This window comes from Euleptes europaea, chromosome 8 (assembly GCF_029931775.1).
Source record: "Euleptes europaea isolate rEulEur1 chromosome 8, rEulEur1.hap1, whole genome shotgun sequence".
NCBI classification, from domain to species: Eukaryota; Metazoa; Chordata; class Lepidosauria; order Squamata; family Sphaerodactylidae; genus Euleptes; species Euleptes europaea.
Genome location: NC_079319.1, coordinates 83,874,875 through 83,897,985, shown reverse-complemented (window position 1 = coordinate 83,897,985; position 23,111 = coordinate 83,874,875). Strand labels below are relative to the sequence as shown.

The following is a 23,111-nucleotide window of genomic DNA, read 5'->3' as shown; positions in this document are numbered from 1 at the left end:
AGCCCAACAGAACCAACATTAAAAGAGGGAATCCCAGTGGAACCAACCTGGCAAGCTCCCCCTAACATGCAGTCTGTTTTGCCCGTGAGAGCTGCCTCCCTCCCTCCTGTTGCCTGAAAAACCTGCAAAAAAGCAAAAAAGCAAAAAAAAAAAAAAAAAAACCCTCAAGTTTGGCACTGTAAAATACCAGCCCCAGATATTCCTAAACATTTCCAGGAATATTCGGGATTGGGATACTGGTACTGACTGTGATTCTTTAATGTGTATCCAGTTCCAGAATATACCCAGAATTTTCTGGATATATTTTTGGACCAGATATATCTGAGTGCATACCCTTTCTTTCCATAGCTCTTTCTTCTACCTCTCCTTAACCTTCAACTTTATCAAGCCTACTTTTTCCTCTTTAGCTTCTTGTCTGGCTTTCTATTGGCTAAATTCAAAGTTACATCTCCAGGGCAGAAACTAGGATTGAAATGTTCCAAACAGACAACTTTGTTTTTCAATATGTTCCTCTCTTGCATGTTATCATTATGCATTAGAATATTTTATGAGATTTAAAATACTGACATGATCAAAGACTTGCTGAAGTCCTCTGTGTATTCCAGGGAAATCAAGGTCAGCCAAAATTGGTGGATACAATTTTAGGGGAGGGGCTGTGGCTCAGTGGTAGAGCATCTGCTTGGCCTGAAGAAGGTCCCAGGTTCAATCCCCAACATCTTCATTAAAGAGACCAGGCACGTAGGTGATGTGAAAGTCCTCTGCCTGAGACCCTGGAGAGCCGCTGCTGGTCTGTGTAGGCAATACTGGCTTTGATGGACCGAGGGGGGTCTGATTCAGTATAAGGCAGCTTCATGTGTTCATCCCTGATCATTACAATACGAAATTGTAAGCTATAATAATAATAGGTTGCAGTATCTGCTTTCCTCTCTTTAAGAACAAAACTGGATAGCTCTAAACAGTGGTCTTGGGGTTTTATTAGATTTTCCCTGCAATTTTGCAGAAGGTATTTATGAACGTGAACAGATCTCCAGCCTAACCTCTGGAGGATTACGTTTAATCCAGCTGACTTCATCATTGCATCACCTAAAGAAAGTCCTCCTTGATTAGGTTATTACTGTTTGTTTCCAAAGACCTTATCAAGTAACTGAATATTGCCAAATCTTCTCAAGTTACTCTGGACAAAAGTGTTTTCCCAGACACAATTTCATAGGCTTGGTGGCAAATCTGAAAGACTTCTGAAGGCTTACATAATGCAGAGGTGGCAGTTGAGAGGGGCACAGGAACACAAGGCTGCATTCCCTTAATTTGCTCAAACTAACCTACTTTGGGAGAATGGATCGGTCCCACAGACATGGCGGTCCCTCGTTAAACTCACCACGTAGGTCAAATGTGACTTCAAGACATGAATGCAAAATGGTAAAATCCAAACATATGTGAAAAACATTTTTTTTCTTTCTACTAGTTTTGAGAAGAAAATACTCAGGTAGCTTAGCACCAATAACAGATTTTGCTATGTCATGCAAAGCTTGCATTGAGGATACCATCATTATGTAAGGCTTAAGAAGAGGTAAGAATATATTATTACAATCATTTTAATAACAAGGTAAGTGACCTGCATCATCCTAAGAAGAGGAGGAGGATGATACTCAGAATCCAACTGTACCTATGATGCAGCCTAAACACAAAACTGGGACTTGGGGCAGATCTGCACATTACTGTACGTACATAATATCACTGGCATGTATGTTGACGTTATAATGTGAGAGTTTTCCTATTGGGCCAATTCAAAAAGAGGATTGGTCTCAACCATCAGCTAGATCAGTGGTTCTCAACTAGTGGTACACATACCACTGGTGGGACACAGAGTTCGTCTACGTGGGGCGCAGAGTTTTCCGAATGATAGTTAAGAATTTACTTTCCCAGCATTTTTGGAAAAAAAATTATGATCTTTATACCCCACCCTTTCCTAGCCAAGCTGGGCTCAGGGCAGCTTCCAACAATAATAGAATACAAGAATAAGTATAAATACAAGTATAAAATATACAATTAAAACATATAAATTAAAACATCAATCCCAGTTGCATTTAGCAAGATGGCGTCTTAAACTACGTGGCCACCTCATAGGTAGAGTTTTCCACCTGGAGTTTTCTCCTGCATGCCAGATTTTGGCTAAAACAGCCTCTGGGAAACACAGGCAAAACGCATGGGGAGAGCGAGGCGACCTCTGACGGGCGGAAAAGGCATGCATAATCAAAAGGAAGCTTCGAAGCAGTCGACGGGGGTGACCGGTGGGAAATGTCCCGTTCTCTTTCTCACACACACACACACACACACACACACACACACACACACAGGGCACAGCCTGCAGTTGTTTTTCCTGTTCAGGCAGTGGGCAGCCTCACACTGAGTTTTTGGGAGGTATGTGGGGCGGCAGACATGTGTGTCAGGATCAGGCGTCTGTCCCTAGCACCCCATAAGCAAACTCATCCAGACAGGTAGCTCTGAAGCAGTAATACTTCATTAGGAGCCAAAAGACAGATTAAAGAACTGACTACCTACAGGCAGGTAAGGCTGATAATGGCGAACACAGGCAAGTTACATGCTTAAAGGCACTATGGGCTGAAAAGGTAAACATCGCTAGGCAACCCCGAGATGAGCGGTTCCCAGGAAGACAGACTAAACAATACCACAGCTGCAGTAAACAGGACAAGCGAAACTGTACACAGACGTTCACAGGCATGAGAACCAAGGACTCGACGTGTAGCCAAAACCTGGCCTAACTCATGTCAAGAGCCTTTACTCCAGCTAAAAGGCAAAAGTCCTGACATTCTGCTCCCCCTATGGCCCCCCCTCCCAGCAACCGGGCGAGGTTTTTGGGGGTAAGCATCGTGAAAATGGCAAACCAGATGGGGGGCAGTCACATGGTGCTCAGCCACCCACTCATCATGACCAGGACCCAAGTGTTTCCAGCGAACCAGGTAGTAAAGAACCTTATTGCGGACCCGGGAATCTAGGATCTTGGAAACTTCGAAATGTTCCTTTCCCCCCACCAACACTGGGGGCTCGGCAGCAGGATTGGGATGCCATTCTGGTGCGTGCACGTATCTCTTTAGCAAACTGATATCAAACACTGGATGGATGCCCCTCAGGGACTGCGGAAGGCTGAGTTCTACTGTGACTTCATTTATGAGCTGTGAGACTGGGAAGGGTCCCACATACTTCTCACTGAGTTTTTTACACGGGCGTAGGGAGCGAAGGTTTTTAGTGGACAGATATACCTGGTCCCCCACCTTGATGTCCCACCCCAGAGATCGGTGTTTGTCTGCTTGAGCTTTGTACTTGCGCTTGGCCCGTTCCAAATTTTTCTGTAACCAGGGCCAAGTATTTTGCACCACGTTCACCCATCGTTCAGCCACTTCAGCATCGGCGCCCCCCCCCTGAACGATACACACTCCCAAACGGCCCGAAGTCTTTTCCATACACTACCTGAAACGGGCTGAAACCAGTGGACTGATGGGAGGCATTATTATAAGCATACTCAGCAAATGGCAAGAGATCCACCCAATCATCTTGATGGTAGTTTAGCATCACAAATAACATTCACGCTCAGTCTGACCATCGGTCTGGGGATGATAGGCACTGGATAACCCTTGTTTCACCCCCACCAACTCAAGAAAAGCTTTCCAAAATTTTGCTACGAATTGTGGGCCCCGATCCGAAATCATCTTGCACAGAAAACTGTGATATTTGAAGACATGCGATACAAACAATCGAGCGAGTTTTTGAGCCGTGGGAAGTCCCATGCAAGGAACCAAATGAACCTGTTTTGAAAAAAGGTCTGTGACCACCCATAGTACCATCTTCCCCCGGCTGGGAGGACGATCCGTGACAAAATCCATGGCAATAACTTCCCAGGGAGCCGAAGGTGTTTCCAAAGGCTTCAAAAGTCCGGGTGGCTTCCCCACCACCCTTTTAGCTGTTGCACAAGTGGGGCAACTGCGAAGAAAAGAATCCAAGTCCGTTCTCATCCCTGGCCACCAGAACTGCCTGCACATAATATGCAGGGTTTTAACAAAACCAAAATGCCCTGCCACCTTGGAACCATGGCCCTGATCCATCACCTTCCTCCGAAGAGAAACAGGAACGTACAGTTTATTTTCTTTAAACCAGAACTCCCCCCGCTGAGTCATTTTGTTGGGCAGACTATTTGCTCCCTCTGCCTGGCAGGCTTGAGACAAGGCAGTTTTGAATGAGTCCGGAATCCCTTCCAAGGGAGGGGATTCTCGTGCTTGGGAGCGAGTAAGAACGGCCAGGCTAGGCAAATTCCCCTGCTGCTCGGGAGTAAATAGCGAGTCTGTGGGACGATCCACCTTGCTCTGCTACTGGGAGAGTCGAGAAAGCGCATCTGCCAACTGATTCTGCTTGCCGGGCACATGCTTTAAAACAAAACAGAACTTAGAGAAGAATTCGGCAAGTAGGTAGTCAGTTCTTTAATCTGTCTTTTTGATCCTAATAAAGTATTACTGCTTCAGAGCTACCTGTCTGGATGAGTTTGCTTATGGGGTGCTAGGGACAGACAGCCTGATCCTGACATTAGGCTGATAATGGCGAACATGTAACAGGCAAGTTACATGCTTAAAGGCACTACGGGCTGAAAAGGTAAACATCGCTAGGCAACCCCGAGATAAGCGGTTCCCAGGAAGACAGACTAAACAATACCACAGCGGCAGTAAACAGGACGTTCACAGGCATGAGAACCAAGGACTCGACGTGTAGCCAAAACCTGGCCTAACTCATGTCAAGAGCATTTACTCCAGCTAAAAGGCAAAAGGCCTGACAGTGTGAATGGTTTGAGAGGCTCAGTTGTGGTGAGGAGTCTGGATGAAGCAAAAACCCCTTGTCATTTCTACTTTCCTTCTTTGCACCCAGAAGAACATTGTGCTTACTAGTGCCAGCTACGGCGTCGCAACAGATTCAGTTCTTCCTCTCCTTGCAGGCTTCATACAGACATGAGTTAAAAAAGCAGTGCGGTCATTGTGACTGTAATATTAGGCAGGAGTCGGGATGCTTCCAGAATCCATGACACCATCTAGTACCGAACACAATACTTTGCTTAGTGTCAAATCGTTCACTCATTGTAGTGTTTTATTCAGGAATCTGCCTGCCTCGAGCCCTACAGCAGGTTAGAAAGCCGGAACAAATTATAAGTGGGAGTGTTTTGGGCGATGTTGTATTATCAGGTATAGAAGGGAGGTGTGGCAGAAACAGACAGTGGGGGGGGGGGGCGAGATCCCGCGTGGAAAATGGGGAAAATGTTAATCTTTTTGTCCTAGCAAATGCTCAAGAGGATAAAACTGCTGCTATCATACTGCCCTTGTACAAATGTATGGTGAGACCATACCTGGAATATTGTGCACAGTTCTGGTCACCACACCTCAAAAAGGATATTGCACAGCTTGAGAAGGTGCAGAAAGAGCAACCAAAATGATCAGGAGACTAGAGCAACTGCCCTATGAGGAGTGCTTAAAACACTTAGGGCTGTTTAGCTTGGAAAGGAAGCGGTTAAGGGGAGACATGACAGAGGTCTATAAAATTATGCATGGCATGGAGTGAGTGGACAGGGAGAAGCTTTTCTTCCTCTCTCATAATGCTAGAACGCGGGGTCATCTGCTGAAGCTGGAGGGTGAGAGATTCAAAACAGATAAAAGGAATATTTCCTCACACAATGCATAGTTAAATTGTGGAACTCCCTGCCCCAGGATGTGGTGATGGCTGCCAACTTGGAAAGCTTTAAGAGGAGAGTGGGCATGTTCATGGAGGAGAGGGATATCCATGGCTACTAGTCAAAATGGCTACTAGTCATGATGCATCCCTATTCTCTCCAGGTTCAGAGGAGCATGCCTATTCTATTAGATGCTCTGGAACACAGGCAGGATAATGCTGCTGCTGCAGTCGTCTTGTTTGTGGGCTTCCTAGAGGCAGCTGGTTGGCCATTGTGTGAACAGACTGCTGGACTTGGTGGGCCTGGGTCTGATCCAGAAGGGTCTTTCTTATGTTCATATGTTCTATAGTTCTGGACAGGCAACATGTCTCCAAGCAGATTTGGCTGACTAGAGTCCAAGCAAGGGTCTCATTCAGCTCCCATGAATATTTAATACCTTTTCCTGAGTTTCTTCATTCGGCTTTTGTTCAGCTGCCAAATTTGTAGAATTTATCCGCTAATAAAATGTTTATTGCTTTTTGCTTCATAATTAGGCTTGCCTACCTCCAGGTGGGGCCTGGAGATTACCCGCTATTACAATTGATCTCCAGACGACAGAGATCAGTTCCCCTGGAGAAAATGGCTGCTTTGGAGGGTGGACTCTATGGCATAGTAGCCCACGGAGGTGGTCCCGCTCTTCCACAAACCACGCCCTCCCCAGGCTCCACCCTCCACATCTCCAGACCCAGATTTGGCAACCCTATCCAAGTTGGACAAGACTGAGTTTCTGAAGTTCAGCTGCGTGTCCTGTTTCCTGCCAACCTGTCACTGTCCCACAACACTGCTTATGAGTAAGTCAGCACATGGACCAGCGGGACAAGGTCCTGTAGGAGTAGGGTTGCCAGGTCCCTCTTTGCCACTGGTGGGAGGTTTTTGGGGGTGGAGCCTTAGGAAGGCGGGGGTTGTAGAGGGGAGGGACTTCAATGCCATACAGCCCAACTTCCAAAGCAGCCATTTTCTCCAGGTGAACCTATCGCTATTGGCTGGAGATCAGTTGTAATAGCAGGAGATCCCCAGCCACTACCTGGAGGTTAGCAACCCTATGTAGGAGACATCAAGCAACAGATTGCATTTTGTGTCATAAAATCCTAAGCAATCTAGCCCTAAGACCCTACCCAGTCCCTTAAAAACCAAAATGAACATATATGTAGGAAGTAGGGTTGCCAACCTCCAGGTAGTGGCAGGAGATCTTCAGCCATCAGAGATCAGTTCACCTGGAGAAAATGGCCACTTTGGCAATTGAATTCTATGGCATTGAAGCCCCTCCCCTCCCCAAACCCCGCCCTCCTCAGGCTCCACCCCAAAAACCTCCCACCAGTGGCGAAGAGGGACCTGGCAACCCTAGTAGAAAGGCAAGTTTTACAACACAGAGGGAGGAAAACGATCAACTGGTCTATGCAAGCAATAGACCTACAACAGGTAGGAGGACTTACCTATCAAAGTGTGAAATACAGCAGCCACCGCACCAGCCACAACCATGCACAAAACTGCTTTGGTTCTGTCTCTTTTACTGTTGACAAACACCAGCCCCACATTTTTGAAGTCACTCATTGGACCGGTGAAGAACTTCATGAGGGAGTAGGCCAACCCATAGCTGGCGAGCATTTCTACAGCATCTTCTTTGACGGCCGCGATACCTCTATTTAAGGCCTGTGGATCAAAAGCAGAGGAAAATAAAGTGTAATACACACTAAGGATTTTCAAAAACTCAAAAGGACAGAAAGTACTAGTCTACTGTGCTACAGAGCGATGACAAATAATAAATACATGCATGCATGATAAAACTAATAGCCCTAATATATTTTTTAATTTATTAGAGCTACCGCAGATATTTATTTATTTGATATATGTAAAACATTTCAACGCCACTTATCCATCCCACTTAGATTCCCCTAGGCAGCAATCATAACAAAACAATATTTACAAAGCAAATTTATAACTTGAACTGGAAGGAGGGTCATGAAAGTCAATAACGGAACTCCAAACAATGTGGAAGTCTTCACCCACAAGTGGGAAGACAATGAGAAATTTTCTTTTGGAGCCCTTATCATTACAAGAATATAAACTTTTGCATGCAGCCTGCTCTGAATTGAAAAATAACTGTAGACTTATCCTTGTAGGGCCAAGACACATCTGGTTCAGTGGTTTATGTGTGTTACTAAAGTGTACATATTTTTATATATGGTGACCTTAATACCTCTGTGAGGCTTTGGTTTTTAATTTTTTTATGAATTTGTGCACACAATAAAGAAATTACTATTTTATTATTTGATGATAGCTCAATCTGGGCCTTGTTGAACTGAATGAATTGTGTCTTGATTTGATCTATCCCCATCCAGACTCCCATGTAGCTGCAAGGTGATTATGATTGGATTGGGGCCTTAAAAATATTTATAATGATTATAATTATTGATAGAGTTGCCAATCTCCAGGTGGGACATGGAATTACAACTGATATCCAGACAACAGAGATCAGTTCCCCTGGAGGAAATGGCTGCTTTGGAGGGTGGACTCTTTGGCATCATACTCTGCCGAGGTCCCCTCCCCAAACCCCAATGTCCCCAAGGCTCAACCTCCAAATCTCCAGGAATTTCCCAACCCGGAGCTGGCAACCCTAATGATTGACCTCACAACCAAACCCAGCAGTCATATTCTGAAGAGCCCACCCCATATCACCATCAAATAGGGTTGCCAGCTCCAGGTTGGGAAATACCTGGCGATTTTGGGGGCGGAGCCTGAGGACGGTGGGGTTTGTGGAGTGGAGGAACTTCAATGCCATAGAGTCCAATCGCTAAAGCGGCCACGTTCTCCAGGTGAACTGATCTCTATTGGCTGGAGATCAGTTGTAAAGCAGGAGATCTCCAGCTAGTACCTGGAGGTTGGCAACCCTACCATCAAATCAGACAAAATTCTACCTCCCAGTTCCAGGATAGTTGTTTTGTTTGCCACTTGGAAGAAGTGGTGGTGGGGGAGCGTTCAAAGTTTTCCTGCCCCTAAAATACCCACGTGAGAGTTCACACAGAAACATGGCACATACTCAGTATCTATGTGTTGATTTCTGTCTGGCGCTCAGCTTATCTCTGTTTTATTGGAAATATTTTAATGTTGCTGTGTTCAATTTTGGGGGCTCTTCTGCATAAAGCCGCCATAAAGCAAGATATAAAATAACCATCCTACAGGATTCTACAGGATCTGCACCCAGCTGGAGAAAGGACTCTTATCTTTTCCCCTCAAGGCCTCTTCCCTGTAGCCTTGTCAGCCTTAAAATAAAATAAAATAATTAAGACACCTACTACGTTTGCTAACGGCAATTATTTTTCTTTCCTTTCGTTATCTGTCTGGAGAAACAGTGGCAATAAATGTAACCACATCCAAAAAAAATTTTTTAAAGCACTTATGCTTCCTAAGATTTCTTCTCACATATGCAAACAAAGCTATGGATATTGTACCCGCAATTTACCACTGCAGGCATTTCCCTTCCTGTCAAAAATATGATTAACTATCGAAGGAAGTGAAGGTGAATTTATCACCAAAAGGCTGGTGTTCTGTCATCGGCTTGTGTGTTCCTCTGACACAATCTTCTCAGGCTCTGATTATCTAGATAAAAGAGATGATTTAAGAAATCTACACTAAACGGGATAAAGTGTGAGAGAACGGACAACGTCATGAAAACGACTGACTCTAATAACCATGTTTTGCCAAAAGCAGCAGAAGTGTCACCGGGGTTGAAGAAAGTTGCATCCAAAGAAGAAAGCCCGAAATCCAAATTTGGCTGCAAGATGCTGCAGAGAGACTTTCACCTCTGGCTGCCCCTGAGTTTCCAAAAATAAAAAAGCTAGTTCGAAACTCCCAAGTAACTGGATCACATACAACGGAAGAAGCACATTCTTCCTGAGGAAAAGCTAAAATGCTTTTGGCTTTTTAAAATTAAGGGAGCAAACAGTGACTAAGGGTAGATGCGATGAAGGTTTCGGGACATTCTGCATAGTAGAGAGTGAACAGAGACATTTTTCTTTCATAATATTAGACCATGTGAACACAATCACACAACTGGTAGCAGATTTTGAATGGACAAAAGAGATTACTTCTTCAGACAACATACCAAGATGAGCGTCCTACGTTAATTTTAAATCTTGAAATAACCATGTCCATAGGGCTGCCAGCTCTGGGTTGGGAAATACCTGGAGATTTTGAAGGGGGGGCGGAGTTTGAGGAGGGCTTGGTTTGGGGAGGGAGGAACTTCAATGCCATAGAGTCCAATTGCCAAAGTGGGCATTTTCTCCAGGAGAACTGATCTCTGTCACCTGGAGATCCGTTGTAATAGCGGGAGATCTCCAGCCACCACCTGGAGGTTGGCAACCCTACATATCCACCATCTTGAAAAATGGCAGCCACAGGAAAAATATCCCAACATTGGAATGTCTACCCAAGAAAAACCTAAAGCAATCGTGAACTGAAACACTAAGAAACAACAACATTCTCTATACACACACCACACACATATTTGCAGCGGTCTATTGTGGTGGCAAACCACCTCTGTTAAGTCTCTTGCCATGAAAACCCCAAAAGGGGTTGCCATAAGTCGGCTGCGACTTGACGGCACTTTACACACACACATATTGTGGATCCAGGACTAAAGGATGTGTCACTTTTCCACTGATGAGAAGTTCCTATATCACAAAGCTGTTCATGTACATTGCCTTGTGTAGTTTCAAAAACTGTGGGATCAGTAAGACAAATTGGTGTGGCTTAGCCCATGTTTTCAGTGGCCTGTTTTAACTCGAATTTGAAAACGTGGTCAAAATGCAGGGAAACGCAGGGGGAGAGTAAGGTGACCTCTGATGGTCGGAAACGCCGTGAATAATCAACACAAAGACCCGAAGTCCTCGGAGGGGTGACTGCAAGGGAAACGGCCATGCATAAAAGGCCGATGAATAAAGTCAGCCCCTACTGCAATTATACCAATTAAAGTATCACTTGAACCAATTAAAGATTACAGGCCTAACTTTTTTCCCCCAAACTTTTTTTGTACCCATTTGCTAAAAGAAAAAGAAAACAAACAAACCCACACCTTTGGATGCAGACTTGGTGTTGCAAAGTCATTCCATGACGTAGATTAAAGTAATGAATTAGTTATTGTCTGGGAAGAGGACCAGCCAACCAGAGAAAGTCTGCATGCCAGGAAGAATGACTGTGGTAAGCATCTTAGTGCACCATTGCCAAAAATAAACTGTTATCCCAATGTAATGAGTAAATGTCAGAAATCTCCCTATGGATATGAATACCGTAAAATGGAAACCAGACTGAACTCTACTTATGACAGCTCGGGCCTGAAATAAGATTCCTACATAGTGTGATGGAGGAGATGGGGGTATCTCTGTAGGAGATGCAATTAAAGGACTTCGGCCGAGATTCTAGACAACTCTAGAAAACTTCACAGCTCTCAGGAAGGCCCAAGGAGATGTTCATGAGTGTAGAAGAAATTCCTTTGTTATGTCTTAGGTTATAAGCAACCCCATTTCCAGCACTGGCAAATTCTCCCTGTGTGGCAAAAACACAAGTCACAGCAGGGCCTTGTGATTAGGGTTGCCAACCTCCTTGATGAACTTTGTTTTAGTAGCACTTTTTGCTTTTGTTATTTAGGTCAGGCTGAGACCAGGGCGTTTGCACTCTTTTGAGTTTTATACTGAGATATATGGTGATGCAACCTGTATTTGTTTCGTTGTTCAATTTGTGTTTCATATTGTAAGAGCGTTCTGTACTCTACTCATTTAGTAAGTACAATTTGCACAAAATAGTGTGTAATTTGCTTTATGTGTATTTTTCCCTAGAGCTGGTGCTCCGCCCCCAAATCTCCAGGTATTTCCCAACCTGGCAACCCTACTTGTTACAGGTATTAGCATTTTAGTAGCTGTGTTTGCACCTACTCTGGAGTTGGACAGCAGTACTGGTCTTCTGATCCTGCCAGGACAAGCATGGGTTATTTTCTAGGAAGTCCAAGAGGCAAAGAGTGGGGATGGACCTCAACGCTCTAGCACAGGGATGTCAAACATAAGGCCCGTGGTCCTGATCTGTCCCCTTGAGAGCTCTTGACCAGCCCATGAGCCAGCCGAGGCAGCCACCCCCCACTCTCAATCTGGGCTGGCGAGGCATGGGCTGGCCCAGCCAAGTGACATTTATGTCATATCCGGCTCTCGTACCAATTGAGATCGACACCCCTGCACTAGCACTTTTATATTTATGAAACCATCTTGATAAAGCACACAATGAGGTTATACTATAAAACAATAACAATTTAATCTTTTCCAAAACCCTCCAGAATTCCGATTCCTTTCTCTTCAACCTTGCCTGCCCTTTGTCTCCTATCCAGCTTACATTTCACTGCTCAGGCCCAACCCCGTGAAGCTATGAACTGCCCTGATCCTACAGTGGCTTTCATAAGATTGGGCTTTTAGATTTTCCTTTCCCTGTTTTCCTTTCCTTCCCCCCCTTCTCCCTTTCTCTTTCCTCTCCCTCCTCCTTGTTGTCCTCTTTGTTCATCTGTTATTAGTAGGGGCGCTGCTTGGAATTTTAATGTTAGCACTGGAAATTATTCTAAATGTTGACCTATACATTGTATAGTGTATCTATTTTAAACTTTATGCATTTATTGGTTGCTAACCGCCCTGAGCCCGACCTTGGTTGGGAAAGGGGCAGGGTAAAAATCAATAACAATAACAATAATAACAACCAGATAAATTGTGATTTAAACTTTGGTTCAACTACTGTGATAGTACACCGGTGAAGCTAACAGAATAATCACTGGAGAAAACCATCCTGCAGTAATTATGGGATACACCTGCGAGGAGAGGTGCAAAAGTTTGCATTCAAATATTCTGGCACTATGGACTGAATACCGCTGAGCATGTGCAAGGTGCCTTTCCTTTGTGAATGCGACTAGTTAGAAAGGGACCTATGGTAGAGTACCTTTTAAAAAGATGTGCAGTGTTCTTCCTCTTTGACAGAAAGCAACTTCTAAACAAAACCATGACAAGGGCAAAACGCCTCTGGTTTCTATGGAGAACACCTTGCTTTGAACAATACTATCTTTAAAAATACAGATTTATACCCTGGTTTCTCTTCAGATAGTATAAAAATACAGATTTCACCGAATGTAGGATTATAATGAAATCATCAATATGTTTCTGGCTTTATATCCCCAATTTCTGGCCATCTGCCCAGGATGATGAAATTCTAGTTGTCTTAGTATACTCAAAGTGACAAACCGCTGTTAGAATCATGGTTTCTCCCCACCGAGCATTTCTAGGGAAAATTACTGATCATGCACACTTCTATATGAATGTCAGTGTGGTGCTTCTTCTACCACATGCACAGGACAATTTCGCACAGTCGCCAGAGGGAAACCCAGCTCTGCTGCGGAGTATCTGCTCCGCAGGGAGCTGCAACCAATCAGTGCTTTCTTACAAGTGTACCTATGTAGAGGAGAGATGCTCACAAACATATGCATTCATACTTTATATCTGAAGATGCATTTACACCTAAGGTGCTGAACTCCTAGAAACTGGTTTGCAGAAAGCCGCTAGAGAGGAATAGGCAGGTATGATCGACTCTGTTCCCCTTTTTCACACCCACACTTCCATTGTAATGCTCTAGTACCAATCATCATTTTACAGGCCCAAGGTTGCTTGAGAACAGCCAAAAAGTGGGGGGAAACTCAACCAAATATGTAGAGAGAGCTACAAATTACATTATAACAAAATAATTGGCAAATTTGATTCATCACAGGTTGATGTACCTACATCTGGAAGCATTGTTAATTCTGTATCAGATTGTGTCAGCAACTGTCCATGAGGCAAGACCCATGATTTGGGTTAAGAGTTTACATCAAGCCACACAAAATATCAGATGAAAATATCTCATAAGGTTTATTTCCAGATTTTTTTTTAACCTTCTGTATTTATGACCACTGAGGGAGGCCTATTCAGGCCAAAACGTGTCTGGACTAGGGCTGTTGAATTAAAAAAAATTCGGTATAGTTCGGATTCGGCTGAATTCGGCCCGTTTAGATTCGGGAATTCAACGTTCGGGGAAAAAATTCGGCCGAATAAAGCCATTAAAAACACAACCGCGCCTTTCCGCGGCTCTGGGAGGCATTTTTGGGGGTAGAGGTCCCAAACTTTGAGCAGAGCTTCAAAGGACGCTTCTTGAAAGACCCCCTAAGTTTTGTAAAGATTGGGTCAGGGGGGGCTGAGATATGGACCCCGAAAGGGGTCCCCCCCACCCTTAATGTGCATCTCTGAGCAGAGCTTGCCGCCCACGCACAAAGCTCCCAGCCCCGACAAACAGCTGATATGTTTGCAAAGCACTGCAGCACAACTGCAAGCAACACAACAGCAAAAGCAACACAACCTTGTAAGCAACACCTTGGCAACTGTGCAAAGCAACACCTGACACCTGGGAGTTTGCAAACCATGGAAAGAGACAGAGGCAGCTAGCTATGCATAATGAGCAGGGGTGGAATTTCCCCTTTTGCATCGGACTCCAAATGCATTCTTTAAGTCACCATTTGAAAACAAGTTTTGAGCAAGCATCCAAATAGATCTAACCGCTCTTATGAATGAGGGAAAATCTGAAGACACACAACTGAAACCCCCCCTCAAACCAGGGAGAGAGAGACTCGAGAGGGGACACACCCCCAGGCAGAACCGGCAAAAGCCCCCTTTGGCTTCCCCCCCACCCACAGAAACTGCTCCCTCCCCCCACACACACAGACTCTGCTTCCCCCCCCACACACACACACACACAGGAGAAAAATTATAGATTAAAGCCCCCAAAGGGGTCTTACTGTGGCTGTCGTCTGTTCCATCAGGAGGGGCTTGGGAAGACTTGTAATCCAAGACGATTCCAATTAGGCATGGGACGTTTTGCTCTGGAGATGCACAGGATCAGCTGATCCATTCATCCCAATAGGGGAAAGGGGAAAGCCCATATCTCGGGACCCCCTGACCCAATGTTTACAAAACTTGGGTGGTCTCTTAAGAAGCCTGAAGCTCCGCTCAAAGTTTGGGATCTGCACCCCCAAAAATGTGCCCCCTGCAGCCACGGGGGAGCCGATATTTCTGCCCCCACTGAACCCATCGTTAAAAAACTTGGGTGGTATCTTAAGAAGGATTGTCTGAAGTTATGCTGAAAGTTTGGGGGCTGTATCCCCAAAAAAGCGCCCCCTGCAGCCATGGAAATGGAAAAGGGGGAGGGAAAAGGGGTGGAGCCCATATCTCGAGACCCCCTGACCCAATGTTTACAAAACTTGGGGGGTATCTTAAGAAGGCTCATCTGAAGCTCCACTGAAAGTTTGGGGTCTGTACCCCCAAAAATGCGCCCCCTGCAGCCATGGAAAGAAAAAAAGGGGGGAGCCCATATCTCGGGACCCCCTGATCCAATGTTTACAAAACTTGGGTGGTCTCTTAAGAAGGCTTGTCTGAATCTCTGCTGAAAGTTTTGTGTCTGTACCTCAAAAAATACGCCCCCTGCAGCCACAGAAAGGAGTGAATGTGCACAAGCACCCCCCACACACACACACACACAAGGATTTCCCTTTCTCTCTCTCTCTCCCCGTCCAGGCCGCACACCAGCTGATTCCTCCAGTACTCAATCCTGACTGATTGGCCAGAAGAAGACCCAGCTTGGCCACCGATTGGCCAGGGGAGGAGAATGCTGCTTACTGACGGTTATGCTGCTTACAGACCGCCGAATTTGCCGGATTTATTTGTGAACTCCCGAACTCGCTGAACTCGCCCCCCCCCGTTGCCCTCCATTTTTGAGTTCGGTTCGTCCCGAACTAAAAACCACCGAATCAGGGGAAATTCGGCTGTTTTTCAGTTCGGGCCAAACCGAATCGACAGCCCTAGTCTGGACTAGCATTGTTCATTTACATTGAATATATATCAACTGTGTATAAGAATTTTATAACTGATATTTTTATATGTAGCCTGTATTCCAAGCCCTGTGTTTTTAACAATTTTATAGTGTACACCTTGTAATAAATGTACGGCAATCATTTTGTTATTGTGTATAGTTTGTAGCTCAACCTTTGAAGCTCTCCCCAAGGGTGCTTCAACTTGGCTGACATTCTTAGACAAGGACATATGAGTATATGGTCCAAAATTGGTGAATCTCTCTCAATACTCAAGAGGAGAAAAAAAGAACGATCTTAGAATGGATTTCCTTGTGGGAAACAGATTACACATCATTACTGCAAATCCAAAATCCTATACCGTGTTGGACAACTCTGAAGTTCTTTTCTAGCCTCTTGTGGTGCCATATCCTTGTATTTCCGAGACCATTTTTGTCAGCCTCAATCACTTTCCTGTATACGCAGACGTCTCAAGTGGAATAAATCTCCAGACCATTACTGAACTTTAAAAACCTTTTTCTTACTAAGTACACTGGAGCACACTTAGCCCACAGACGAGGCTGTGGTTTTCATGAAAGAGCAAGAATACTAAACAAAGTCTCAAACGGCACAACAGGTGACTTATGACCATCAGAGGATGCCCAACGCTGCCAGAATCAACAAAATGACTACTGCTCAACCAGAAGTTCAAGAGGCAGATCGAGAAATCACATATTGTACGGTTGTTCATTTTTTGGGGGGGGAGGGGGCTTCACTACTCACACTTAAGCCCAAGATTCCTCAAATCTCCCATACGGACCAATAACTGATTGATTGATTGATTGCTAAATGATGTTTATTGCTAAATGATGTTTACAGGGTTGGTTTTATTTGATCGACTGCTTGATGGTATGCCAATAAAGGTATAGAAATTTGAAATTATTTTGTCAAAGGCTTCCACAGTCAGAGTTCATTGGTTCTTGTAGGCTATCCGGGCTGTGTGACCGTGGTCTTGGTATTTTCTTTCCTGACGTTTCGCCAGCAGCTGTGGCAGGCATCTTCAGAGGAGTAACATTGAAGGACAGTGTCTCTCAGTGTCAAGTGTGTAGGAAGAGTAATATATAGTCCTTCAGTGTTACTCCTCTGAAGATGCCTGCCACAGCTGCTGGTGAAACGTCAGGAAAGAAAATACCAAGACCACGGTCACACAGCCCGGATAACCTACAAGAACCAATTGAAATTATTTATTTATTTATTTATTGGACTTGTAGCCAGCATGGTGTAGTGGTTATGAGCTGTGGTTTGGAGCAGTGGACTCTGATCTGGAGAACTGGGTTTGATTCCCCACTCAACATGAGCGGCCGACTCTAATCTGGAGAACCGAATTTGTTTTCTCACTCCTACACATGAAGCCTGCTGGGTGACCTTGGGCTAGTCACACTCTCTAAGCCCCACCTACCCCACAGGGTGTCTTTTGTGGGGAGGAAAGGGAAGGCGATTGTAAGCCGGTTTGATTCTTCCTTAAGTGGTAGAGAAAGTTGCCATATAAAAACCAACTCTTCTTCTTCTGCTCCCTGGCAAAAGTTCAGGGCAAAAGATGGATACCGTTTGGTTTCTAAATATCAATTTATCAATGACTTCCTAAACACAATGAATGGGCACGCGCAACCGTCACATAGAGGGGACTGGTGGAGAAACTGCCATCTGTCTTGGGAATAGACCAGACATGCACAGCTGGTGAGCTACCAAGCTGAACACTACCACGTATATAGGGGAGTCTGATGAACACTCCCTGTTTTGACGCCTGCCTGGGTCTACAAGGTAAGGAATTCAGGTCAGATATTACCAAAGAACTGTAGCCCCCAATTCTTGGCTTTGACACATTCACAACATCCGTGTGCATACCCATTGTCATTGCTAACCCAGATGCAGGTACAACGAACCAATCGCCTTAACTTGCTCAGCCGTCTAGCTTATTCCAAGGTCATTACTAACCTACTCGTGCAGACTGATTTTCCTCTTCTGACTCACTGCTAATGGCCCCATGTTTTCCCCAATTTGTTTTCGGTAAAACACTTCTGTAGTGTTTGATTTGTGTTTAGCTAGGTTTTTTGGGGGGGTGGGGAGCAAAGTAGCTGTTTGACCACTACTGGTCACACAAAGAAGTTTTGTTAGCTGTGAGAGACGGTGGAGCCGCAAGATTAGCTCATGTCTTAACAGTTCTGAAGCGAGGATTAGAGGTCACCCATATTCCCAGCTCATCATTTCCAAAAACTTCACAACTTCAACTACACCAAAACACACATGATTAATGATCCTTTCCATTTTGGTATTCCCCGCCCCCCCCTTTAATCTTTCCAACTGTCTATATTTGAAACTGTCAGGGCAAGCTAAAAATAGATTCCTTCTCAGTAACGTTTCCTCTGTAGATGCAGGTTGCAGCTGAAAGACAGGCAAGCAAGTCTGGTCCTGGTGATGCCAATGAAATTCACCCATGTAATTAAGTTCTGCTTTTCATGAAGAAGGTCCCGGGTTCAATCCCTGGCATCTCCAGTTAAAAGATGTTAGGTGAAACTCCACTGTCAGTCAAAGTAGACAATACAGGCCTTGACAGATCAACAGTCTGACTCAGTAGCTCTGTTCACAAGTTACATTGAATACACGTCCCATCTATGTACAGTGTACGCTTGCATTTTCTTTCGACATGCATCTCATGCTACATTCAGGGCATGTTAAATCCATGCATTAACATGCATGAATATAACATGCATTAATTTAACATGCCCTGAATGTAGCATGCAGTTGAATGTAGCATTCATGTTACATTCAATGCATGTACACATGAATGTGCGACTTAAACACCACATTTCTCCAAGTACCTGTCTCTGGTTTCATTTGTACAGTGAATGCGCACTGGCTGTTTGTATGTGTGTTCACTGTAACATGTGAACAGGGCTAGTATAAGGCAGCTTCATACATTCAAGTCCCTGTACATTTTTAAAGGGATGAAAGACTGTGTAAATCGGCCTATGTGCATATAGCGTGCAAACGCCCACCCTTTTCTTCCATGAGCTCAGTTCTGACGTACCACAAAAGTAAGGTTTATTTTAACCATGGTTTGTTTGTGAAAGTAGGATTCAGCTTGCCGGACTGCTCAGATCCTCGTTTGCCTTGACTGAAATTAGGGAGTGTGGCTCACCGCATTAACTGTGGTGGACAAAACAACTTCAAACCATGGTTTCATGGTTCAGCAGAAGGCGCTCACTGTTGTGGACCTTTATCCGCTTTCCCGTCATTGTGGAAGTTATTCCTGGGGTCTTGGGACCTGTGTGGACTGACAGCCATTCAGATTAGAAGGCCGCAGAGGAAAGGAGAAAGCAGATGAAACCGTCCTTCTTCCCTCTTCCATCAGCAGAGCTCACTGAGGGAAAGGGAACAAATGGATGCCGAGACGAGGGGGAAGTGAGGAAGATCACGATCCTTCCCAATCCTTGTGCTGAGTCCAATCCCCTGACCTGACGAACCTTCACTGTAGTCGGTAGCCCACATTCAACTTGTTCTGCTCATGTACTAACTGTCATTACTTTAATTAAGCCAGGCTTTCATCTGAGTTGAGCCATAATTTCAATATGAGTGGCTGGAATCACAGCCAAGTTTTTTTCACTCAACCGGTGATCCAACTTTGACTTTTACCTGAGATTGACCTGCTGTCGGAACGTTGTCCTGCAATTGAATTGGATTGTTTAAGAAGAGAAAATTGTGTGTTATGGAAGACCTGGATTCCTGAACTTGGTTTCTGCTTTGTTAATGGTACATTATTTGCTTATTCTTGGAGCTTTTTCAACTGTATTTTTGTTGTCATTTACTTGGTATTATTTAACACATTTTGTGTAACCAAGATTAATGGTTGTTATATAGCCAGAGTGCTGTATTTGTTATTTGGAGGATTTATCTGAGTTGAGCCATAATCCCAGTATGAGTGGCTGGAATCGCAGCCAGGTTTTTTCCACTCAGCCTTGCCCAGTTCTCCTTCTTACTCCATCCCACCTGGCTTGTGGGACCTGGGGTGGGTCCTCAGGTCCTGGGGTCCTGGCTTGTGGGTCCTCAGGTCCTAAGGTCCTGAGCACAGCCTTTCTTGCTGGTGAAATGGGACCCCACCTTTCACCCGCACTTGCAGAAAAGCCCGCTAGATCCAACCCATCGTCATTCTTCCACTGAGCGTACGGGTTCTCAGTCAGCTTGATACCATGTATCTGAAGTTTTAAATATGACTCACTCTATGTTGTGAGTCATATCTGTCATGAGAAGAAAAGACTCACTATGAAAAGGTGAAGGCAGCAGTAAAAGAGGAAGACCCAACACAAGATGGCTTGACTAAATAAAGGAAGCCACACCCTTCAGTTTGCAAGACCTGAGCAAGGCTGTTAAAGATAGGACGTTTTGGAAGCCATTACTTCATAGCATAAACTGGAAGCAACTTGATGGAAGTTGTGGAGGATTCTGTTTAGAAAAAAAGTTGTGGAGGATTCTGTTTAGAAAAAAAGTAAAAGAAGACATACGTGGTATAGTGGTTAAGAATGATGGTTTGGAGCGGTGGACTCCGGAGAACCAGGTTTGATTCCCCACTTCTCCACATGAGTGGCGGACTCCACATCTGGTGAACCAGGTTGGTTTCCCCATTCCTCCACATGAAGCCAGCTGGGTGACCTTGGGCTAGTCACAGCTCTCTTAGAGCTCTCTCAGCCCCACCTGCCTCACAGGGTGTCTGTTGTGGGGAGGGGAAGGGAAGGTGATTGTAAGGTTGGATTCTTTCTTAAGTGGTACAGAAAGTCAGCATAGAAAAAACAACTCTTCTTCTTCTATGTGATACACACAGGTTAGATATATATAGTCCTCCAGACACAGGATAGTAATATTTATGGGATATTAGTCATTTCTTTTTTAAAAAATCTGTCCGGTGTGAAATACCCACATTTTATTTGTCTAGTTCATACACTCACACTAAGATGCAATCAAACAGAAGCACCAGTAAAAAGACAAAAATGAGGCATTTATTTCCTCCATGCAGTCATGCACTTAAATGTATGATGGTGTGAAGAAGCTTTTAATGGGAACCAGAGCCCTCCTATGGGGCATAACTGGTCACACATGAACACATGAAGCTGCCTTAGACTGAATCAGACCCTTGGTCCATCAAAGTCAGTATTCTCTATTCAGACCGGCAGCAGCTCTCCAGGTTCTCAGGCTGAGGTCTTTCACATCACCTACTCGCCTGGTCCCTTTGACTGGAGATGCTGGGGATTGAACCCGGGACCTTCTGCTCTACCCCTGAGCCGTGGCCCCTCCCCAACTGTTTTTTCAATCCACAAAGGAACAGGAGTGGCTGTAAACAGCTGTTCCGTTCTCAGTAAAGCTTCTCCTCAAGGCTATATTGTTGACTGCATGTTGATATTGAATAAATATGCTCTACCTGTTGCCATACGCTCTCATGATCTTCCACCCCAAATTGCACCTCTTGATCTTAAAGAACCCAAGCTTGCATGGTAACCAAGAGAACACGCCAAATGTCATTTGGCAATCCTAGAATGATTCTCACAGCACGATAAATGTGCGCCTACATTTGCTATGATGATTAAATCCATGTTTGCAGGCTCTCTCTCTCCCTTTATCTCTCTCAGCAATCTCATCCCATAAACCTGGCAGGAAATTAAATCTTTCATCCCTACCCTCCCTGTAAATCTTTCACCCACACATGATGAGTACTAGTTGACCAGAAATAGCTCTTTTGCTTCCCGAAAGAATGTTGTGTGGCTGGTTCAATAAGCAAAGGCCTAGAAAGTCTCCCGTCACTTTCATTCTACAGTGAGCTAAATTGGGTTTTTGACAGCATTTGATTTTCGGTGCCTTCTAATTGTCTTTGGGTGGCAGCTGCTGGCTTGGGAGCTGTTGTCCGATTCCAATACCATTTTTCATTCCCCATGTTTTAGATATTGTTTTAAATAGTATTATTTGCTGCTTTGGGAGACATTTGGCCAAAAACATGGGGTAAAATATTTTAAATAAATTGTCATGTCTCTGTCTTGGTAAGTCCTGGTAAGCCAGCGTAGTGTAGTGGTTAAGAGTAGCGGACTCTAATTGTTCTATTTTTCAAATGTCCCCCCCCTTCTTGTGTTTTCCCTACCCCTTTGCTCCATTTAAAAAATAAAACATTATTTTAAAAAAAGAGCAGCTGACTCTAATCTGGAGAACCAGGTTTGATTCCCCACTACTCCACATGAAGCCAGCTGGGTGACCTTGGGCTAGTCACAGTTCTCTGGAACTCTCTCAGCCCCACGTACCTCACAAGGTTAGGGTGGCCAGGTTCCCACTTCGCCACCAGCAGGAGATTTTTGGGGTGGAGCCTGAGGAGGGTGGGGTTTGGGGAGGGGAGGGGCTTCAATGCCATAGAGTCCAATTGCCAAAGCAGCCATTTTTCTCCAGGTGATCTGATCTCTATCGGCTGGAGATCAGTTGAATTAGCAGGAGATCTCCTGCTACTACCTGGCAGTTGGCAACCCTACACAAGGTGCCTGTTGTGGGGAGAGGAAGGGACTGCGATTGTAAGCCACTTGGAAACTCCTTATGGAAGAGAAAAGCAGGGTATAAAAAAAACCCTCCTCCTCCTCCTATACCAGTCCCTCCCTTGGGAACCACCCCTGGGGTGAGGCCAGACACTGGCATGCAAGGAACCTGCTGTCCAGTCTTGCAAGACTCGTTTTCTCCTCCCCCATCAGCATCCATCAATGGCAGAATGTGCTTTACTTGTTAGACCAGCCACTCTTAAGTTTTAATCCATTAACACCCACCAAGTACGTAACATTACCATTGAGTGCCCTACCCAAGCCACGAGAGAGAGAGAGAGAGAGAGACAGAGAGAGAGAGAGAGAGAGAGAGAGAGAGAGAGAGAGAGAGAGAGAGAGAGAGAGATGCTCTCTCTGGTCCCACGCAACACCTCCAATCTTTCGGCTGCCACCTTCAGTTTCCCTCTTAAGGTGGCCCGCCTGGCATCCACACGAGCCCGTTTCTCTTTTACAGGGGCCTCTGCTTTGTGGGAAGCCAACAGTGGGGAAAGTGCCATCTTCAGAAGTTTTTTAGAAGATGCTGCAAAGGGGCATTTAACAAGGTTTAAACATCAGGCATTTTCTTGGAAGTTTACTGCACTTTGCATGCTGTTAACTTTGGGAATTGCAAGCCACTTAAAGCCATGAAGGAAAGGTGGTGTATAAATAACTTAATAAATATGCATATCATACATACATACATACATACATACATACATACATACACACACACACACACTGAGTCTCTTGTACCTGCGGTACATTCCTAAATGATGTAACTCCTAAATGTTAACTTTGGTTCCTGTTTGCTGTGAGTCACTTTCTCAAGGGCCTGAAAGAGAAAGGTAGGATTTGGGAC

The 23,111-nt window shown here is 44.8% G+C and overlaps 1 protein-coding gene across 1 annotated transcript in view; it reads right to left on the bottom strand.

The window, feature by feature from the left end:
• The window catches only part of ANKH (ANKH inorganic pyrophosphate transport regulator), a 120,670-nt gene that overhangs the window by 27,072 nt on the left and 70,487 nt on the right, over nucleotides 1-23,111 (bottom strand). The window contains exon 2 of the mRNA XM_056854604.1: nucleotides 7,195-7,411. Within this exon, the coding sequence (XP_056710582.1) occupies nucleotides 7,195-7,411 (217 nt within the window). The remainder of the gene's footprint in view (nucleotides 1-7,194; nucleotides 7,412-23,111) is intronic.